General features: G+C 36.5%; 1 protein-coding gene across 12 annotated transcripts; it reads right to left on the bottom strand.

The window, feature by feature from the left end:
- Window positions 1–675: 675 nt before the first annotated feature.
- On the bottom strand, window positions 676–20,955 carry G2484-1 (protein). 12 transcript variants are annotated; one of them, XR_016524488.1, is made up of 18 exons: window positions 20,481–20,949; window positions 17,579–19,368; window positions 16,874–17,350; window positions 15,978–16,082; window positions 12,546–12,919; window positions 11,971–12,428; window positions 11,596–11,648; window positions 11,376–11,483; window positions 9,525–11,293; window positions 5,659–5,767; window positions 5,223–5,403; window positions 4,234–4,301; window positions 4,034–4,146; window positions 3,474–3,951; window positions 3,084–3,403; window positions 1,499–1,595; window positions 1,126–1,410; window positions 676–1,044 (listed from the first exon to the last, which is right to left on the bottom strand). XR_016524488.1 is itself a non-coding variant. In XM_039047778.2 (17 exons), exons 2-17 carry the CDS (start codon window positions 19,356–19,358, stop codon window positions 1,397–1,399), a joined length of 6,552 nt encoding a protein of 2,183 aa, XP_038903706.2. In that variant the 5' UTR covers window positions 19,359–19,368; window positions 20,481–20,955; the 3' UTR covers window positions 1,114–1,396. The 12 variants fall into 12 exon arrangements, 6 of the variants coding, with proteins under 6 accessions (XP_038903706.2, XP_090162980.1, XP_038903708.2 ...); XR_016524485.1 differs by having other exon boundaries at window positions 15,978–16,130; window positions 20,481–20,947; XR_016524486.1 differs by having other exon boundaries at window positions 15,978–16,130; window positions 17,579–19,371; window positions 20,481–20,903.
- Window positions 20,956–22,436: the final 1,481 nt, after the last annotated feature.

The raw sequence follows: 22,436 nt of genomic DNA, 5'->3' as shown, positions 1-22,436 counted from the left end.
CGAAGTGCTTAAACAAATGTACATGTCGGTCAGATTACTGAAATTAAAACCTCAACTAGTATCTCCAATTTCAACTGCCAACAATTATATTCAAATTTGTCCAAATATTGTCATTGGCCAGAAAATCTTAAAAAAAAATGGTAAAAATGGAATTACAACCCACTCCGTTTATTAACCATCTAGTTTTTATTTTATATTCTTGAAAATTAAGTCTAAACACTAATTCCACTTCTCAATTTCCTCACATGTTATCTACTTTTTACTAATAATTTAAAAAAACAAGCCAATTTTTTTTTTTTTTTTTTAAAAAAAAGAACTTTTAAAAACATGTTCTTGTTTTTGAAATTTGACTAAAAATTCAATCATTGTACTTAAGAAATATGCAAATCAATGTTTTTCCTTGACTATCTAAACCGTACAAGCAAAATTAATTACATTGAACTTCAAAATAAAGTATCGATAGTATGTGTTTAACAAATTATTTGATATTAAATTAAATGTCTGAAGTAATAAAATAAATAATTTTGATTAGGGTTGGATTGGATAATTCAGTCCTAAAGATCCTAAATTCGAATAGCTTCTGAAATCCATTTCCATTGAAGATCCTACGAACCAAAGCTTTCCCTGTCAATCTCACAGATCAATTGATTTTTCTCAGATTTTAGAAAAGTCACATTCCATAATCAGTGATACGAGTCCCTGTAATATTTTATAAAGCCCAACCAACATTTACATTTTTAGTACATCTAGCACTGAGGAAGAAAATACATAATCATATAAACAAGAAAAAGAAGAAAATAAAAAGATTGACCTACCAATTTATGGAAAACTTTACTGGTATGGTGGCCATAATATAAGAATGCAACATTACTCTTTGTTCCAAATTATTCAATGAAAACAAATTTTGGGCGGTACCTGAGCCTTCTGACCACATTCTTCAAGTGTACTCAGCAGTGCCAATGAGGGTAAACAGTAACAATTTAAATGCACTGAAGTCTCTATTTAACTCCGAAAGGGAACGAAGCGGAGTTAGATGCTTCGATTCTGAAATCACACAACACTAATGTGATATTATATATAGATCAAGGGGGTGGGGGAGATGACATAAATGGATAACCAAACTACCTTCTTTTGAATTCCAAGACCAACCTACAAGGAGAGTTTCAATATACATCCTGTTATGGTAGAGGAGGAGATTGAGAGAACACAAATGTGAGGAAACTTCAATCAATATGAACAACTAAAGCTAAACTTGTAGGAGTATACTAAGGAAGCAAGAGTTTCCTTTCCTACATTTATCTATAGTAAATACAACAATATAAACTACTGTTAAAGTCATTAATTATCGGCAGAGGATTGTTTCCTGGGCCTAAACCAAGTTTGCAACAGCCCCCCCTTAGATTTTGTTCCCTGTCACAATCAAGTAGTAAATTTTTGTCATGATGTAACGTTAATTTGAGGCAAAATTCTGAAGTGAATTTGGTACATCAGTTCTAACCTCTAGATGCATTCCTGTTCTGGCTTCGTTGACCTTTATCGTGTGAAATAGAAGGAATCTTTGAAATTGCTAATGAGCTTTGCAGTCCCTCTAATAACTGCAGAACCAAGATTCAGGATGCACACGCACGTTACACAACATATACGAGGGTACACCATACATAAAATACAGAACCAATGAATGAAACAAGTGAAGGAAAGAGGGAGAGAGAGAGAGAGAGAGAGAGAGAGAGAGACTCCTTCCAGCATTAGGCTTAAGGGAAACTAAATGAACGAGGAAAACAGTTGGATGACTAACAAGCAGTTGACTTCTATGAACAGATAATGACGATATATGCAGTTTTTTTTTAAAGAAAGAAGATCTTAATTATGATAATGATAATAATAATAATAATAATAATTATTATTATTATTATTATTATATTTGAAAGGAAACAAACACTTTTCATTGATAAAATGAAAAGATATTAATGCTCAAAAATACAAGAACTGCAAAGGGGAAATGGGAATAATAAAGAAATAGCCAAAAATTAAATCGGAAATGAGTTACAAGGGAAACATAAAAGCATTCCAAATAATGCAAATATCCTAAATAGAGTATCCATCCTACGAAGCCTTTAGAAAGAGAACACCAATAACTTTCACTGCATTATGCCACAAATCTTTGGAATTGACACCACAGCTAAATTAATTAATTATTGGAAGATGTTATCCTTAAATGAATTGACAAAAACCCATTGGATGTTGAAGAATGAGAAGAGACTCCACTGACAATGCTTCTTAACAAATAGGAGAAGATGTTGCCAAGTGCATATTATTTTAACTTTTAATAAAAATAATTATTTTTTATTTTATTTTTCTCATACTTGTGAGTGCCCAAGTCAGCTTGTACGTACTTCAACTAGTCTCGCAATGAAAACCGCATGGTGCCCACCACTACTACATTTTTTTAGATAAAAAACATTTCATTGATGAAAGTCTAACACTACTACATTTAGTTGCCAAGTAACTCAAAATATATTAAATCTTAGGCAGGTAGTCAACGTAACTCATTCCCTCTAAAGCTCTTTATTATTTGCATGCCCTTATTGACCACTAGACCAACAAATAGTGATTAATCTTAATGATTATTGTTATTTCTAGGCTTACTCATATAGGCCAAACCATGGCGGTTTATCTTAATGATCATTGTTATTTCATATTGTTAGTGATTAATCTTAATGATTATTGTTATTTCTAGGCTTACTCATATAGCCCAAACCATGGCGATTTATCTTAATGATCATTATTATTTCATATTGTCTAACAATACTTGAGTTCTGTAAATGATTTAAATATTACTATTTTAAAGTAAGGTTTATAACCTGAATATGTTCATGGCTAACATACAACCAAACTTACACCTACTGCAGAGCACTCAACGGTAACATGGATCCCTAAATCATTTACAATATTATATGAAGCAGTATAAATGATTCTATTCTCAAATGAAACTGCAAGCTCAAGAGATATGTGGAATAGCTCAATGACAAAAGAACAGAATCAACGTACAACAATTGATTAAAGTTCTTATTTCAAGGACTTACCCTTGACGTAGGCTGAATACGGCGGTTGGATCTACGTGGCTCAATAACATTGGAATTTGGTTTGGTAGGATTCCCATTGAAAACCTTTTCTTCCTCAATTTTTGTCAGTTTCCCAACTGCAGGAGCAAGTTTTCCCTTATTTGCTCGTTCTGGCTTCGTGTGAAATGAGGATGCTTTCTTGGGAGCATGTGCTGGGGGAAATAAAACCGAGCCCTCTGGCACTTCTTCAGTGCTACAGAAAGAAGGAACGTCCATTTGGTCGTTCTTCCCCAAAGTACTCTCATTCTGGCTTTCAGAATCCTTGGTAATAACTGCATGATCTGTTGCCAAAAGATTAAAAATCAGCAAAAGCATTTGCCAAATGTGACTCATTCTGTGGAATAGACCTACCTGATACACTTGGCTGCTTTCCAGACTTGACAGCCAAGGGCTTGGCATCGTTTACAGTTTTTTCCTTCGTTTCATATTTAGAAGTTCTTTTTAATCCTTTGGAAGTAGATCCGTGCGGCATCAAATACTTTGCCAATTTAGTTGAATCATTTGCTTCAGTAGTTCGAGTGTCTGCATCATAATGTTTGCTCACTTCCATAAATTTTCTCTTTTTTCCAGGCCTGGGAACACCAATAATCACTCTCGATGCCCCCTTCTGCAGACCAGTCCGACTTGTTTTTAATGGATTAGACTTGTTCTCACTTTGAGTATTCCTACCAATATTAAAAACTTTCTCATTTGCTGATATCAACAGCAAACTCGGGTCTGCTGTCTTAGCCAATTCTACATCCTCCACAATCGTTGGCATTTTATCCTTCCTTTTAACCTCTGCAGTTGGGCTGCCCAACTTCATGCGCTTTTCCTGAGGCACAACAATCTGAATCCAAGCAACTAAGCATATATTTCAACAGATTAAAAATTTAGAATCAGAGTCAAACAAATAAATATTTAGTAAGAACCTCATGAGAATAATCATTTACATACGAGCCGGAGAACTCAAACCATTCCCCATCTTTCCATATGAGAGAAGGCCGGAGATTCCAAGCTTTGATAGTGGACGTTTCGCCTCGAGCTGGAAGAACCAGATGAAGATTAATTTATAAAAAGGAAACAATCTTCATAAAAAAGGTCGGTTAAACTCTGAATCACAGTGACATGCCTGGAAAGCGGACAATGTATGTTGTTTCATCTTTTGCGTTCTTCTCAACCACCACTCCTTCATGCCAGCTGGGAAACAATAAACAAGCATCAGATTACAGATTGAGCTTGGGGTGATCTCCATAGCACCCACTGAAAATCTTTCTATCTTATAACAGTGTAGCAGTTGAAACTACTTGGTTAGGTAAGTGGCTAGCCCTTATAACAGTGAATTTTTGTGTAACTCCTTGGTCTCTGACCTATTTAAAGGCTCAGCCTCCTTTGTACCAGATGATTCAAGATAACAAAGAATTACTAGCTTTATGGCTCTTTTTTTGGTAAAAGAAACTGTTATTAATACTTGCTTCATGGCTCTTGACCAACCTTCATGCAAAATTACTTCAAAAGTTGAGTATCCTAAGGAATACAAGATTTCCCCTATGTTTGGGAGGGTGAAATGCTCACGATAAACTCCCGGATTTGAAACCCCTTCTCTCCTCTCCTCAAAGCTGATAAATGCAAAAGAGGTAAGTGCCGAAACTATTTGTTTGATACTCTTTCTCTAAGAACGCAGTGGAAACCTTAATAGTTATGGTTGCATACAAGATTTTGAAGATCACCCGGACAATATTGTGAAGTTATCAATAAAGATATAGTTCTTTTAAACGCAATTTACACTCTTCTTTAGGAAACTTGGCCCCAAAAACATAGGAGTTTTCCAGAAGATAGATAGGTAAGTAGGGAATCTATGTCATACTTCGTGACTTCATACAGGAGTATACCCATTCCCTCCTCACTGTATATTTCCTCGATGAAATAAGCACCCTTTGCTCTTTATAGTTTAACTTATTTAATTTTCAGTTGGAGATTTTTCTTGTAATTCACCCATAAGGTTTTTGGAGTTTTACTCCTCCATTTCATTTATCAATGAAAATGTTTCTTCGTCCAGAGAAAGAAAATTGTTTGCAATTAAATGAAGGGAAAAAATAAAAAGAAGAGAGAAAACCGCACCTGTTCTGCATCCATGCATCAACTTTGTCTCCAACCGACCAGATGTAGTCCCCTGCAGCTGCTCGGCGTCTCTTCCTTGTTCCTTCAGTCCGCATGGTAGTCATAGGACGAGAAATTCGAATTCTTGGCGCCATACCCCCTTGACCATCAAGAGCAACCCACTCCTTTAGTTGGCCAGATCCTGCACAAATAAAGTAAACAGTCTGCCGAGAGAAGATGGTAACTTACATGTTTTTGAAGTTCAATATACTCTCATTTTTAGCACAATATACTCTCATGAACTAATTTAGGAACAGAAACTGATAATAATAGTTTTAACGCCGCTTCTCTTGCAAGCAAGAACCAAATATTATTCGTTAGTCAATCTTAAGTAACACAGGCATAAAGATAAGGCCATCAGCGTACATTGTGTGCTTTGCTTGTGAACCAAGCTTACCTTCTTCAGGTTGAAGTTCAGTGTAGGACACGTAAGCTTTCCCTTCCTTCAAACTCAGCACACTAGCTGTGAACCAAGATGCTTTTAATCCATTCCCATCCTTGAAAACCTAATTCATAACCAATCAAGTCAATACAAGATCAAGAGTCTGTAGATTCCAATAAATTAGCAATAGATAATGAGAAATTTGATCAGTCCAGTCTGATGACATACTCAAGGGATTCAAAAGGAAGCAGAAAAATCTGCTGGAATTCTCCTTTCTTCTCTACCATGAGCAATGTTTTAAAAAACTTAAGGCGGCCTCAAAGCTTTTCCTCATGGAGACCTTGAGGTGGTATGAGGTGTGAGCCCCATTTTATATAGAATAAATAGAATGAAAATGTAAAACCATACCGGACTAATATTGCAGCATTTACATAGTTGAGCTTGATCAATTTTTCAATTAGAGCTAAAACCAATACCCAAAAACTAGGGAAATAAAGGAGAATACAGGGAGGGGAAAAAAGAATAAAAGCAAAGGAAAAAAAGTTGCAAAAAATAGTATATGAAAAAATACAGCAAATTTTTCAAAAAACAAAATAGAAGCAGAACTGCAAACCATACTTAAATTGAAGCATTTGAAAAATATCTTTCAGACTAATATTTGTTAAAAAAATTGTGACGCAGCAACGACCTCAGAAAAGACAGAAAATGAGAAAATGAAGAAAGATCAGACACCGGCGTATGTAATAATGAATAAACAAAAGAAATATGGAAAAAGAAGAAAAAAAAAAGTGGATGAAAGGAGAAAAGAAAAAGTGACATCTTTTTCCGCTTGTTATTTTTCGTATTTGAGGCAAAATTTGTTTTTTAGGGTATATAATGTGTTGGATTGCTTAAATCAGTAGACTGGTTAATCTTTTCCTAGAAAATCCCAATAAACAAAAGCCCATCACCGTCAACATCCCACCTCTTAATTAATTTTTTTTTTAATGTGTATCTCCTACCTTTCACTAAGGCTTACGCCTCTCATGCTTCAAAGGCATAAGTATACTGGTGCATGCCTCTATTCTTCAAGGTGTAAGCCTCTTTTTATCAGACATAGGCATAATCCTTGAAGTGTTATAAGGCCACCTCACCTCGAAGGATGCTTCAAGACTACGCCTCAAACAATTTTGAAAACATTGGTCATAAGAAATATTTGTATTTCTTTGATGATAAACATGCATCCTTCATCCCATTGATAAAATGAAATTATAAAAGAGGGTAAACATTGTCCAAGGATCACAAAAAAAAATTCCAATGGGCTATTTTAAATGTAAGGTTGTGTTCACGAAAGTAAAGGTGAAGATGAAAAGAAGAGCTCGTTGTGGTAAAGATACTAAGAATGTTATTTTATTATTCTTTTTTATATATAAGAAACATCAAAAGACTTCATTCCTCAAAAAACAGAAAACAACCTAAAAGGCAAAGGCACAAGACGTCCCATCCCCAAAAGGTGAGATTCTTTACTTGGCAAGTTCTTCATGGTCGTGTAAACACGATGGACAGATTTGTTAGGAAGATGCCTTCGCTGGTTGGGCCCTTTTTGCTGTATCCTTTGTCGAAAGACGGAGGAAGACCTGGACTATATTCTCTAGCATTGTGACTTTGCGAGTGGTATCTGTTTTCCAAATATTTGGTATGATGTATGCTCATCATAGAGATAGCAGGGCTATGATTGAGGAGTTCCTCCTCAATCCACCATTTAGGGAGAAAGGCCAGTTTCTTTCCTCCTCAATCCACCGTTTGGGGAGAAAGGCCGGTTTCTTTGGCTCGCTAGTGTGTATACAATTTTATGGGTTTTGTGAGGAGAGAGGAATAGTTGGGTCTTTAAAGGTATTGAGAAGGATCCTAGGGAGTTACAGTCCCTTGTGTGCTTTCATGTTTCTTAGTGGGCTTCAATTTCGAAGATTAATTTTAATTATTGTATATGCATGATTTTGTATAATTGGAGTCCTTTCTTGTAAAGGGAGCCCTCCCTTTTTTTGTGGGCTTGGTTTTTTGTATGTCCGTGTATTCTTTCATTTTTCTCATCTCCAAGACAAAAGAAGATCATCCAATCTACGTTGAGAAAGTGGGTGGTGTAGTACACTATGAATGCTTTTATCAAAGCATATCAAAAAAAGAGCAGAGCCACTTTAAATACAACATATTCAGAATTAGAGGTAATGGCAAATGGAGAAGTCTCCTTTCTAAAGGGGAAATACTAGCGTAATCAATTCTTAATAGCTTACCTAGTTATCATTTTTCTCTTCTAAGTGCCCGAAGATGTGATCAAGTCCATGGAAAAGATGATCACGAACTTCACATGGAATGGTGGTGTATAAACTATGTCGAAACTTAGTAAAGTGGGAATGGACTTCTCTAACCACAACCGAAAGAAATCACGAATAAGCTACAAATAGTATATCGGCATACATGACACCACAGCTTGAATCTAAGTATGTCGACCACATTCCAAAATAAACGCATACTTCTGGTCATGAAGTTGATGTTGAACCTTTTGAAGAACTGGCTGCCAAAAAGAGACTGCTTTGCAGTTACCCCCCAATGGAAGACCAAGATAAGTGCCAGAAATAACCCCTCATACAACCAAATTTTGTCAACAACCAATCCATCTTCTAATCAACCACATGAACCCCTAGAAGTTCAAATCAATTAATAAAGCCAGATGCCATTGTCTCTGATGTTGAAGCTGATAGATAATCCTAGAAGTTCGTGAAGCTGATGTTGAATCTTTTTGTAATTTTGCACAAAATACAACTTCTTGGAGGGCCTCTTTACATTCTAAACTCTTTCATAACCACAGCCTCCAGGCGATCATCGGTGACGGGAAGGCACTTGTCAAGTAATTTTGTGGGAGGGAGTTTCCTCTAGCTGACCTGGCTGCTCTTTTCAGCTTATTTTTATATATTCCTCTCAGTTTCCTATCAAATATATATACATTATTCACTCTCTAAGTAGATCCATGATGACTTTAGGTTTCCTCAGGCTCCAGGAAGTGTGCTTCTCCATTGTCTCAAAAAATATGGAGCCCCTCTTCACTTTGTCATTGCTGCTGCCCTTTCTCAATTTTTAGAGAGGATTCTTCTCAGTCTCTTTTCCAGTTTGGTGTTTTGCTGGCTTCTCAGTTTTTGATTGCTGTTTCAGTGGGTTGCGTTTGATTCTGTTCCACAGCTTGGCTTTCAACTTTTGTTTGAACCTGGTTTTAGTGTTGTTCTCAGTTTGTTTCTTTTGTTTTGGGCTGTTAGGCCACCTATCAAGCATGTGTACAAAAGGAGGGGCAAAAGGGGGCTTGTACCATCGACGGTGGGGTAGCTTTTAGTGGGCCCGCCACACGTCCAACAGGAGAATGTTGGTATTTAAATGTTTTGTTGGGCTAGGGTTAGTTATATTGTATTTTGTGCATGAACAGTAGTCTTGGTGGAGAGGGCAGCCCTCTTGGTTTTCTTGGCTGTAAGCTGGTGTCACGTTATTTGTTTGTATTTGAACTCTATTTCCCCTGTTCTGGAATTATCTCAACTTGAATACCATTTAAGTGAGGAAGAATCCTTACAGAGGCTTTTAGTTTTGTTTGTAATACCTTGTATATCTTCTTCTTTTTGTTGGTTCTTGTTTTATTTTCTCCCTTTAGGGGATTATATTCCCCAACACTTTCTTCTCATCAATCAATGAAACATCTTTTCTTGTTTTAAAAAAATGATCAGCAAATGTGGGTGCATGGACATAAGCATTTTAAATCACATTGGTACTCCTACTCATAGCTGCAGCAGCTCAAAAGAAGCAAAAAGAATACAGATCAACAATGAAGAGAAATTTTAAAATTATATATAACAATCTCATACCTCGACATGGGAACCTTCCTTGATGCTGCTTTGTTTTAAATCCTTAGCCTTTTCACACTCATCCTGGGAGGATCTTTCTCCAACTTCAGATTCTGGAACTACACCAATGGTTTTCGTCAGATCAGAAGCATTTTGGTCCTTCAGTCCTCTCAGATCCTTCTCACGAGGTGCTACACAACTTGTGATGCCGTCAACCAATTTGGGATGATTCTCAACAGAACCCACAGATATTTCTCCAGGAATTGATGACTTGGCACTGACACTTACCTGAATCTCATTCTTACTTGATGATCCGTCTCTAGGACGCTTAATTGCTGAGTTGGAACATCCTCCATTAACATCATCTGATCTCATAACCAGCTCAGAAGATACTTGAGGCGTTTTCCAATAACCATCTGGACCAGCTTCCACTAATTTGCCTAAGGGAAGAGGATCGCTCATAGCAACTAACTTTCCAGCTTGTGACACAGCTGCTGCTGCCAGCTCAGCAGCTTTGACAATGGCATCCACATTTTCAGCATGCTTAGAAGCAGCAGATGCTGCTTCAACCCTCTTTCTAGCTGCCTCCCTTGCGGCAAAAATAATAGAGCTGGAACCATTTCCACCATCTTCACCCCTTAAGATGGAGGCTGGAGTGGCCTTCCCTACGCCAACAGCACTACCATGAACAGAAAATTCATTGCTTTGACAGGGAACATCATGGCTAGACGAAGTAAATGCCTCATCAGCCATCAACTTTGCTTGACATGCAGCATTTGATGCCACATTGGCGGCGGCGGCCGCAGCCTTTGCGACAGCAGCAGCAGCTGCTATAGCAACAGCTGCAGAAGCTAGTTTAGCTTCGACGTCTGATACGAATTCTGAATTCTTCTGCCTGTCCAATTGACTCCACACTTCTGCACTGTGTTTAACAGCTTCAGATGCAAACAATGCAGCATCCTCAGCCACTTGCTTAGCCTCCCTAACCTTGCCAAGTGTTTCCTCTGAAAACATGGCTCTCCCTCTCAAATCTTGACCTGCACTCTTTGGGTGAGTTGTTGGACACAATGGAGGTGGAGATAAAATCAAATTCTCAGAAGCTCCCTTAGGGTGGACAGATGGAGATGTTGCAAGAGTAGAAATTGTAGTTGTAACTACAGCTGGCACTGGTTTTAAATGAGGTTGAACCTGCATAGTTATAAGGCCAGGCTCCTCAGCAACTGTATTCTTCTTTCTTCTTCTCATTTTTGAATCAGTGGAATTTTGCCCCGTGGTTACTGACACCTTTTTTAACTCAAGCAGAGGGGAGGCTCCAGTCAATACATTACCAGGAGTTCCACCATGAACCATAGAACCAGAGGGCTTCATGGCAGACGATTGTGACACAGATGATTCCTTTACTGGTGTTAAATGAACAGGCTCAGTAATTGGCAAACCAGAAAATCGTGCACTGGAGTCAGGTGTCGAAGTCTGAGTAGCAACCCAGGTACTATGGAATGGAGCCTGAGAAAACCATGAAAGATTATGACCAATAAAGTTCCTGACGGGAGGAGTCTGATACGGATGTAACGGAGTCAGTGCTTGTTGATAGTCTATAACGGGACTTCGAGGCACAATACTAGATTGCAGAGCATTGGAAGGTGTGGAAATACTCCAGAGTGGTGAGGAAAGAGGGATCATAGGACTTAACACTGTTGATGTACTCTTACTGCTAACTCGACTAACTGGAGGAGATATAATTTTACTTTGCAGTGTACTTTGTTTACTTGCTTGCTCAGTACTTCTGCCACCTGCAAAACAAATCCTCAAATTCAAAACGAGAGAGGGAGAGGGAGAGATAAGCCTAGAAATGTATAAAATGCCTCAAAATACCAGACTGTGATTGTGAAGGTGTCTCTGGATTAATAGGCTGAGACTTTTTTCCATTAAGCCTGTCTACACACGTACGCCAAGCATTCTCCCAAAGGTTTGTTCCACCATCTGAATGTAAGAATCACACAAGTAAATCACACAAGTAAAAAAAAAAAAGTGGCACCCATATGGTGAACCATGATGAATATTGGGGGAGGGGGGGGGGAGGAGGAGATTTTACCGGGTCCTCCAAATGCAGACAACATGTACGCCTCGTCTGGTGCTGTACCTTGACTGCAGTAACGATTAAATCCATAAAAATCACTTAGGAGAAAGGAGCTTAATAATAAGGAAAGAGGAGCTCAACCAAACAAACTACATGAGAAATTTTCTGTGCCTTATTCAAAAGGATGAAGTCCCTTTTTGCTTTCTATCTTTTTTTTTTTAAACAGGACAAGACTTCCTCTTAAATTTTTCTAATGTAATGAAAGGTGGAAAATTACGATGACTTTTAGTTCTGACACTGATACCTCTGAACATCTACACACAACTGAAGAGAAAGCTATAGTTTCATTGAGCTGTTCTAAGGACAAGAAACATAAAATGAAGGACTCACATCAAAGCTCCATAAACAAATATCTGAGCACGCAATTGAACTTGTTGCAAGTCTGTGAAAGGCTGTTGAAACATTGGGGATGGGGAGGCAGAATTGTTCAAGTCTGGAATGCTAGTAGTTGAAGCACCAATAAAGACAAATGGTTTTGCACCACTAGACTCCACATGTCCATGATGTTGCATCTCATTAGACTGTGCAAGCTGGAAAATTCCAGGATTGTTTATGGTGGTACTGTTAGATTTCTCTACTTTCTCTGATTTCTTCGTGTGACTTCCCTTTGTAGATGACTCTTTCCCCAATCCTTTGGCAGCACGCCTAGGTTTACGCTCAGGAGTGCCCTTGGAACGAGCACGTGCAACTTTCGCCTCAGACACATGAGGGCTACTGTGTGAAATTTCCTCAGCACTCTTGATGTCCAATTTGGATAGGCCAGAAGATGATTGGGGTCCCTCCACAACCTTCAATTAAAATAATCCATGATATAAAGAGAAATTTTCCCGTGTACAGGAAGATAATATGAAGGAAAAATAATATAAAATCTAATAGGAACCGATGACATGAAAGAAAAGAATCACCAAAGATGCACTAGCTGCTGTTGCAACTACAATGCCAGAATCATTTTTTGGCAGATCTTCCAATGAACGGGACTCAAAGGTAAGAGCCGTCTCACTTTCAGAGGCAATATTTCCTTTGGGCAACTCGAAACCAGATGATGCATTACCAACCAGCCTATCCTTGGCCTCTGCAGCTTCAACATTCTTACTTGCTGGTCCCTTATTGCAATCCTTTACATCTGGATCATGAGCAACCACGGCAGTTTTGACAACATCAGGTAAATTAGGAGGAGGCTTATCAGCAGTAGAATTACCATTCCCCATCACAGACATCTGTTCATGTGATTGAGGAAAGGCAGCAGAGCATAATGAACCTTCCTTTTTGCCTGCATCACCTGCAATTGAATAATAGGAGAAAATTCAAGTTTTAAGAAAATTTGGAAATTATATACAAGAAGATCAATAACATTTCCAACACCACACCGCAAAAACAAGAATCAATTAATGTCACTTCATCTTGAGGAGAGACTAAATGCCTTTTTGATATTTCTACATATGCTCAAAATGTAGTCTGGTAAACGCACGTTCTTTTCCATGCAAAACAATGTAATTCATGTCATAAAGAGCATTCAACAGAAGCAATCCAGAATTTCTGTACAAAATGATGAACTGAACATGCAGGAGTATAAGGTTCAATTTGACAATTTTGATCTAAGTCTAGTTACATTTTTTTGGTTGGTAAGAAGCGGCACTTTTATCAATAAAAATGAGAATCCAAGGAATCAGTATAACAACACTACTAATTGGAGGGAGAGAGATCTCATAGGGGTTGTTACAATCACATCTCAAACTTTTGATTTGAGTAATTACTCCGAAAGTCATGTTATCATTGCAGTCAACCCTGTAATAGTAATGATAATAGTATATATATAAAAAAAATTAAAAGAAAACCCTATAAAATTGAACTTGAGGTCACAATTGTAACATCAATCTATTGAACGGATCCTATTCATGTAAGGTCATAAAAACTATGATATTAACCATGAAAATAGATTATTCAATATTCATCGATCAAAAGCTTCTAATCAATTGATTAAGGAAAATCTTGTTTGATACTTGTTGCTAGATTGGTGTCGACGTGATCGTTGGTGTAGAACTAGTTATTGTTTATCACACTTGTCAATCTCAGAAGGAATGGAAATTGTAAGAAAAATTAATGCTTGCTTGTCATAGATATATTTAAAAGGATAAATTGCTTCAATAACTCCTAAACCATATTGACTGTTATTGTTGCACTGAAACTTTCAATTTGGACAATTAAACCCTCCATCTTGCATAAATGTAAAAGTTATGTATTTTGATCGACCATTGTAAAGATTCCACTGGATGAGAGAGAAACGTATCCCTTACTCTAAAATAATGTGTCCCTCTCTATCAAACTTCTCCCTCAGTAGAACTATATCTCTCTACCGCATTTTTTTTTTCTCTTACATACACACACACACACATTCTTCAACCTCTTTTAACATCTCTGCTCCCTAGACAAGCTCTCTTCTTTCTTTAACATGCTCCTCTCTCTATAAAGTCTCTTCCCGAGGTGCATTAGAGGGAGGTAAAGATATAACAAAACATCCTGGAGAGAACTCTAATTAAGATAGATAAAATGGTAGGGGTGTTCAAAAAATCTGACAACCCAAAAAACATAAACAACCCAGCCAAAATCACAAAGGCTGGATTGGGTTAGCCAAATTCTTGATTTTTTTTGGGTTGGGATTTTTGGTTTGATTCAGTTCACAGGTTAAAAAAAATAAATTCCTAGTTTATCATATACATATATATATATATATATATATTAGTCGTTAGGGTTTGTTCTTTTCATGTTTCAACCACCCACTTCCTTTTCTCATTTACTCTCTCTCCCCCTCCCTCTCTCTTCAACAACCTCTCTCCCTGCCCTTCTCTCTTTGACAATCCGTCTCTCTCCTTTCTCACTCTCTTTCACAACCCCTCTCATTTGTCGATTGTCATACGGTACTATGACGACAACGTCACCATTCAGTCCAACCAAGAGGCGCCTCACCATCATCAATTGATTCAAGTATTAAAGCCTAAAACTTGAGTCAACCCGGTAATATTGAGGTCGGGCTGGGTTTACTCTACTTAGGTTGGTGGGCCGAGGAACTAACCAACCCTAAAAGGTTGGTCCCCTCCCCTTCCCCTCCAAAACAAATTTTCTTTTATTATTAAAATTTTAATTTTAATTTATTTAAAATTTAAAATTAAAAAAAAAAAAAAAAAAAAAAAAAAAAAAAAAGTCAACCCAACTCAATTTGTGTACATCCAAAAATAGGTAGCCAACACGAACACTACCCAATTGGTTAAGGTATTATAATCTCAACCAGTCCAATGGTTTCTTTAGTTTGAAAGAAATTATAGACCTTTTCATGGTCAAGAAACGAATGGGGATGTCTTTTCGGATATGGTTACCATTATTTGCTTTCTACTCGGTCTTCTACTTCAAAGTATTTTTGCAATTATAGCCTAGCTTAGATTTACACTAGTTGGACTTCTTTTTAGGGGTAGAAACAACAACTTTCATTAAGAAAGAATGAAAGACTATAGGGCATACAAAAAACAAACCCACAAAAACCCCATTAAAGAAAAGGTTTCCAACTAGGTAAGATATTTCCTAGAGTGTAATTACAGAAAGCCTTTGAAACCGAAGGCTAAAGAGAAACATGAGCCTCATCAAAGACCAAACCTCTCTAGGGTCCCTCTCCACACCCCTAAACACTCTATTGTTTCTCTCACCCCAAAGATCCCACAATAAAATGCACGCCTTCGCAAACCAAAGAAAGTGACCCTGCTCTTTGAAAGGTGGATAGAGAAACACTCTAGTTGGGCTTCTTTTTTGTAACTCATGGGTGAAGATATCTCATCTCACCCTCCTTTTTTATTTCTCTTTTTAAATACTGAAAGTTTTGTTTCTTTTCTTATCAAAAATTAATAACAATAATAACCTCAACAAGTCAAATGTCTGAACCGTTATCCCCACATATTGTTGAACTTGAAGAAGAATGGATAAAATGGATAGAGAAGGGTATCAGTATTGTGAACTGAAGAGAAAAAAAAACAAACAAACAAACAAAGGGAAGAAAGACAAAATATGCTGCAAGATATCAGCATAGAAATCTCAGTGGGAAGTATGAAAGACAAATTTGTATGGCCGAATATAACATTTCATATACGAATGGACCAGAGGACTATAATGCTAAAGAAGTTCCATAAAATCAACCAAGAAATAAACAGCCAACAAGCAGAAGCTCCCAGCTGAAACAGGAAATTGCCACCAAACTCAAAATTCAAACTTCAAGGGGGGGGGGGGAAATCAAATAATTTAGCGTCGCATATATTTTCACATGCATTTAGAAGTTGTATGATTTGGTTACTCACTGTCAACAATGTTCACTGCAATAGCCTGCTGACAATTGTTTCCCACAGATTCTGAAACAACTCTAATATTTTCCTGATCTTTCTGATAACTATCAAGTGTTTCTCCTGGCAGTGGAGTTAAAGACTTGGCATCAAGCGGAGAAGATTTTTCATCTAAAGAAAAAATCATTTAACAACTTGATCATAAGAAACGAAGAAAAGATTCACTGACATAATTATGCAAGTTAAGCGATCCAAACCAACATTATTAGTAAATTCAAATGTCATGAATTAAGGATTTTAAACAGAAGGAAATCAGATAGCTACTGGTAGCAAAACACATTTTCATTTATAAAAAAACAAAAAATCAAAAACAAAGAAAACAAAAGCTTTTGCAATCAGCAGAGTTCTACGGGTGACTTGAAATCATCGTTGCATCGGCAAGGGCATCATTACTTTGTAATCATCCATTATGAATATAGCAGAAGAAGAATGTGGCTACCATGCACTAAGGCTAAGATACATAGTAATCACGTGATAATATTTTATACACGAGTCTCTCATCTTTGACTATTTACATTGTGCAATTTTTAGTCTATAGAAAGCTAAAGGGGAAGAGTAACGGTCTATAAAGAAAAAATAAATCTAACTCAACTAGAAAACGTATTGGTTATTACTTATTAGACTGAAGTCAAGCACTTCCAGTTACGATTTAATCAAGATGCTCTCAGGACATGACTTCTACTTCAAGCCATTCTCATTCTTTCCTTTAATACAAAATGTAGGAAGACTTGGCCAGAAATAAATAAAGGAAAAATATTAAATTCGCTTCAGTTTGTAATAAAGAAATCTAAAAATTTAATTTCACAAAGACACTTAAAAAGTTGAAAGTAAATTGAAAATCCAAGCTGGCACACCTGACTTTTTAACACCACTATCACATGCTTTTGCAGTTGACTTTGAAAAGGCTGGATCAATGTGCATTTCCTGTACGCAGTCTTGGATAACATTACTAGGAATGTCTGCCTGAGGTATAGATTGGCTCTCTCTGTTGCAGTCATCGGAATTCGAATTCTTTGAAATAGTTTGATCAATACTTTCACCAAATCCCTGGCCAGTAAGGACACAAGTGGATTTTTCAGCTTCAGAAAGAGGATGAAATTTCCCCATAGGTTGAGAAGTATCCAACAGAGGAAAACTTCCTTCAGCAGGAATTATCACACCACTTTCTTCCTTGCTATCTGATGGAGTAAACTCCACCACAGCAGGTTGCAACTGGTCCTCTTTGTCATCAGCATCTTTTATGTCTGTCAAAGCATCAACTACAGGTAAGGAGTCACCCTGTGATGTGTCACATGTTCTCACATTGGCATCCTCAAATGTAGAAACTGACACTGCAATCAAAGGGAAAATGAGAAAAAGAAAATCAACTGGCTCAATATGCATATACAATTTCTTTTTATATAAGAAACAATTTTGTTGGTGTATGAATTTGCAAAAGGAGGAGAAGAAAACACCAATCCAAAAAAAAGTTAGAATAAACTTCTCCAATTGGCCAAAAGTGAAGCATAACTACATGACCTATAGAACATCCACAAAAATTATATTCGAACAGCACGTACCTGATTCATCACCAGCCTTAGCACTGTACTCTAATTTCGTATCTATCGTCCCACTTTCTACACCACTCTCTTGAAAAGACAAGGATACAATTCTCTTATCTTTGACAGGAGACTCAGCAATCTTGCCATTCACACTAATAGAATCAGAAGACAACCTCACTTCTTCCTTGCAACTGGCATGTTCGACATGGACATTACCCGACTGGCACAATTTAGTTTCCTCACATAATTGCGTTGATTCAGCCACAGTCGTAGGTGGCAAATGGCCTTCAGAATATAAATTTTCTATGGGGAGTGTGCAACTACGAACATCTCTTGAACTGATAAAACCATGTCCATCCTTTGTAAATTTATCCGGAATATCTCTTATATGACCAATGTTGCTTTCACCAACCTTAGAGGCATTACTTTCCTCGATAGCAGATGCAGAAAACTCGGACTTACTAGTTTGTATCTCAGTACCTGAGGGAAAACATTGCTGGTCTTCGCTAATTATTTCTTGTGCACAAGCCATCTGCCCAACTGAATCAATCTTAGGCCCTTGAAAGGCACAAACTTCTGCATTAATGTTTTTCCCCTCACCTGCAGACACCTCAGTTCTAGCATCACCTTTAACAACTGTAGGTAATACCTCACACATGTTTTCTTTAGACGGATTCCCAATCTCCACATTTGAACACAAGACCTTATCATCAAACTTGTCAGTTTTAGAAGGAACTTCAGGCATAACCTCTTCACTACCTGAATGGAATACACAATCCCCCTTCAAGGTCATATTTGCATCGGACTGCAAAGTAGCAATACTAGATTCAACGACCAATCTGTCTACAGGAACTGAGGGTGATAAAACATGGTTTTGGTCTTCTTTACTCGACTTGTGTGAATTGACCACTTGTTCAATATTTCCAATATATGTATTAACAGGATTCTCGGATAAATCTTTTATTTGTTGTTCAATCTTCTGACTGCTCAACTTTCCACTACCTTCTTGCGTGCAAGTAACCAAATCATTTATATGCTTTCCATAAGCAGAAAAATCATCTTGCCCTTTATCTTCCACTGATATGGCAACTGAAGTATTAATTTTTTGCTTACTTTCATCAATACCTGAACTTCCCTCACTTGCTGGCATATCTACAATTTCATGGGCAACACCAGGATCAACCTCAACTAAACTTCTATCAACAGTACAAATCTCTTGAAATTCAGTAGGATCATCCCTTTGAGGTTGTTGTTGCTCCCCTCTTATGTCCTCATTAACAACATGCAATTCCTCAAGACTTATATTTGATAGCAATGTAGGCTGTAAGTCGCCCATTTCACCGAAACTACTACCGTCATCTTTTAAAGTAGGGTCCATTGGGTTTGTTAAGTAGTCCAATTTTTCACGAGCATTTGACTCGCCAGTAACAGTTGGTGCCAGATTAATATCTTCCTGCCCAACAGATTTCAATAACATTTCAACAGATTCAGAGGAAGTGGCCTCAGACCAAACATTCTTTCGCCTCAATATAGAACAAGATTCTGCTGCACAAGAAGTAAATCCTATCCCACTACTTCCACGGGAATAATCTTCAATCCACTGATTATCTTCGTTATTCTCAATACCTAAGAACACCTCAGGTTCAACCAAACTATCAAATCTCACATGCCCCTGAAGGGTGTCATCAAAATCAAACTTTGGGAGAGCATATTGTCGAAGAACAGGAGGAAATTTGGCACTTCCTTCACCAGCTAAATGAAGATTCTGGCTTTGAAAGTCATTGTCATCATAATCCATGGGTTTATCTCTGCTTTAGAAATGATTTGGAAAAAAAATATTAAGAGAAAAGGTAGTTGATATGGTAATAATCTTTTTCAAATTTATAACAAATTCTTCTTAAGAAATTAAAGAACTTTCAAAATCCAAAAATCACTCTTAAGAATTTTCAAAGTGAGTAAAATACCGCCATAATGCAACTTGAGTTATTACTAGAAGTCCTTCATCTAGTGATTGGACTTGTTTAGTCATCACAGAAATGAAGTCTTATTATAACTACGATTCATTCCTAATTAGTTTAGTGTAACTCAATTCTTTTCTTCACAACTCATTCTTTTTTTCTTGAACTTCAACTCTTCCTCAATTTTTTCTTTAAACTCATAATCCCCCTAGAACAAATACTCCATCCTTTCATGCCAATTTTTACCCAAGAAGGAATATTATGGGGTGGGAGAGGAATACATTGTTTTAATGAAAAAGAAGAGTCAACAATTCCAATATTAATTTACATCGTTCGAGTTCCTAATTGCAGCTTAAATCTCCTTGTTGCTAATTGGAGATATACTTTGTAATCCCATTTATGGGCCTTTTGTTTCTCTTTGGATATTTCTTTCATTAATTAAATTGTTTCTTATTAAAAAAACAAAAACAAAACAAAACATTTACATAGTTAGAATCAACAATAGCAACAGAAACTACCAGATACCCAAGCTATAAAATTGTTCGTTGATGCAACACATGGGACCCAATTACCATACCTAGTACACATATCAATTGGCCATATACTCTCGGATAAAACCTTCTGAGTAGAAGAATTAGTATGAGAAACTCCCCCAAACCCCATATTCACGTAGCTCCTGGACACGAACCCAACATTCCACCGCATTGGCATTTGGCATGTATCAAAAACCCACACCAAAGTCTCAACAATTAATGAAAAACCAATCTCAGGACAACTTCAAATAACTTCCTCAAGAAGTTTATTGGAAGAGGAAAAAAAAACCAGCCTAACAGCTCATCGATTCAAACCAGACCAAAAGACATACTCATTATAAACAATTGAAACAAAAAGAAAAACCATATGATAAACGAGCCCAGAAGAATATTTTTTGGGGGGAAAAAAAGAAAAGAAATGAACAGTACCAGAAGAAGTAAGTCTAGAGACGCTACCTCCCTCCATCCGGTGACGAAAACCAACCCGTTTGATCTCAACTATTCCCTTGTCTCACAGTCATCTACTGCTTCAAACAAAAACCCTAGGCTTCAATGAGTCTCGACCGAGCAACGAAGTATAAGCAGTCGCAACACTAACTGCTCAAACGGAAATAGAACGAGAAAACCCTAACTGCATTCAGCGATAAATCCAATAGACTGAATAAAAGCAATACAACAAACTTTGGCTTCTCCGAGCATCAAAATTAGGGTTCCGGCAAATCGACGGTGATGAAGTGATGTCAGAAGAGTGAGATGAAGTCGAAAAGACAGAGGAGAGAGAAAGAATGAGAGAGAGAGAGAGACAGAGACAGAGACAGAGATAAGAAAAGAGAAAAGAGAGCGTTGAGACCCTTTTTTTCTTTTTTTTTTAATAATTATAATTTTGGGTTTTCAGTATAGCTGCAATCGAGCCGAACTTTTTTCCTTTTTTTTCTTTTTTTTTTCCTTTTCGTTTAAGCAAAATAATAATTATTAAAATAAAAAATGTGAACCAAAGAGAACAAGACACGTGGCACCTTGATGTTGGTGAGAGATGGTACATTTTTCGAGCTCGGCTAAGTACAGTTATCTTCATTACACAAAAATATAATGAAATAAAATAAACAAACTTACTTTTTAGTTTAAATTCGACTGCCAATGAAAAAGGTTAAAAAGTTTATCGTATTATTTTATGTTATTATTTATAAATTTTTGCTCTTTTTTTTACTCATGTTTAATTTTATTTCATTTTTTTAATCGAATTTTACTTTGATTTTTAAGGGTTTTTTTTTTTAAATGTGATATGAGATTTGGAAAAGAAGAAGGAAACAACATAGTTGCTAGAGAACAATACACAAAACAACGAGAAGAACATAATAAAAATTGATAATAATAAAATCAACGTGGACCGATGAAAAGGTTCTTATACATGGAGGTTGTACTATGGTCTCCGTGTGACTTATAAACCTAAAACAATAATAAGAGAAGGGTGATCTGTTATCGACCGAAACTAGCAGTAGTGATAAAAATCTCTAGTCTCATTCCCTTCTATAAGAAAAAAGGCGTGGTTAAGCAACAAACAAGAAGAACCAATTGAAAACGAGACAAAGCATTTGACAAAACGACGAGATTGGTCAAATGGTTAATAGATTAACCCAACTCATGTATGGTCATTTTTCAACAACAAAAATAATAAAATAATAAAAAGTAACTATCGTATGATAGGGAACTATCCTATTTGAGTATTCATAATCCCTAGTCTCATACAAATTTTAGTTTTATATACATGGATTCTGAACTTGAAATAAGTAATTAAGACATAGTTTAATAATAATTTCATTCTCAATCTTATGTTTTTTGTATTTTGGGTTTGTTTCTTCCCAATTTATCTATTCTGGTTTTTTGCACATCTTAAAGACACACTTTAACTCAAAGTCATATTCTAAAAATAAAAACATGTTTTTTAAAATTCAATTGTTCGTTCAAAACGTAATTTTGGTCTTTTAAAACACCAGTAGAAAACTAATCTAAAAATATATTAAAACGTGTGGGTGAAAGTAATGTTTTGTAAGCTTATCTTTACAAATTGAAAAACAAAAAATCAATATTCCATCTGATGATTAATTGATTTTTGGTATTTAAAACCTGTGTTTGTTTTCTTACAACTTGTTTACCAAAATTGTCATTTTTTTCCTAATTAAATATTTGAATTATTAGTCAAATTTCAAAATAAAAAGAAGATTTTAAAAAATATTCACGTTAGTTCTCACATTTTGGTTTGATTTCTTAAAACACTCTAAAAAGTAGATAACAAAATAAACAAATCAAAATGTGGAAGTAGTTTGTATAAGTTTAATTTTCAAAAATCAAATTGTTATGAAACGAGGTCTAAGCTTATAAGCTATA

This window comes from Benincasa hispida, chromosome 11 (assembly GCF_027475165.1).
Source record: "Benincasa hispida cultivar pf3 chromosome 11, pf3_genome.v1.1, whole genome shotgun sequence".
NCBI lineage: Eukaryota > Viridiplantae > Streptophyta > Magnoliopsida > Cucurbitales > Cucurbitaceae > Benincasa > Benincasa hispida.
The sequence above is the reverse complement of the archived record's forward strand: the minus strand, read 5'-3'. Positions and strand labels throughout refer to the sequence as shown.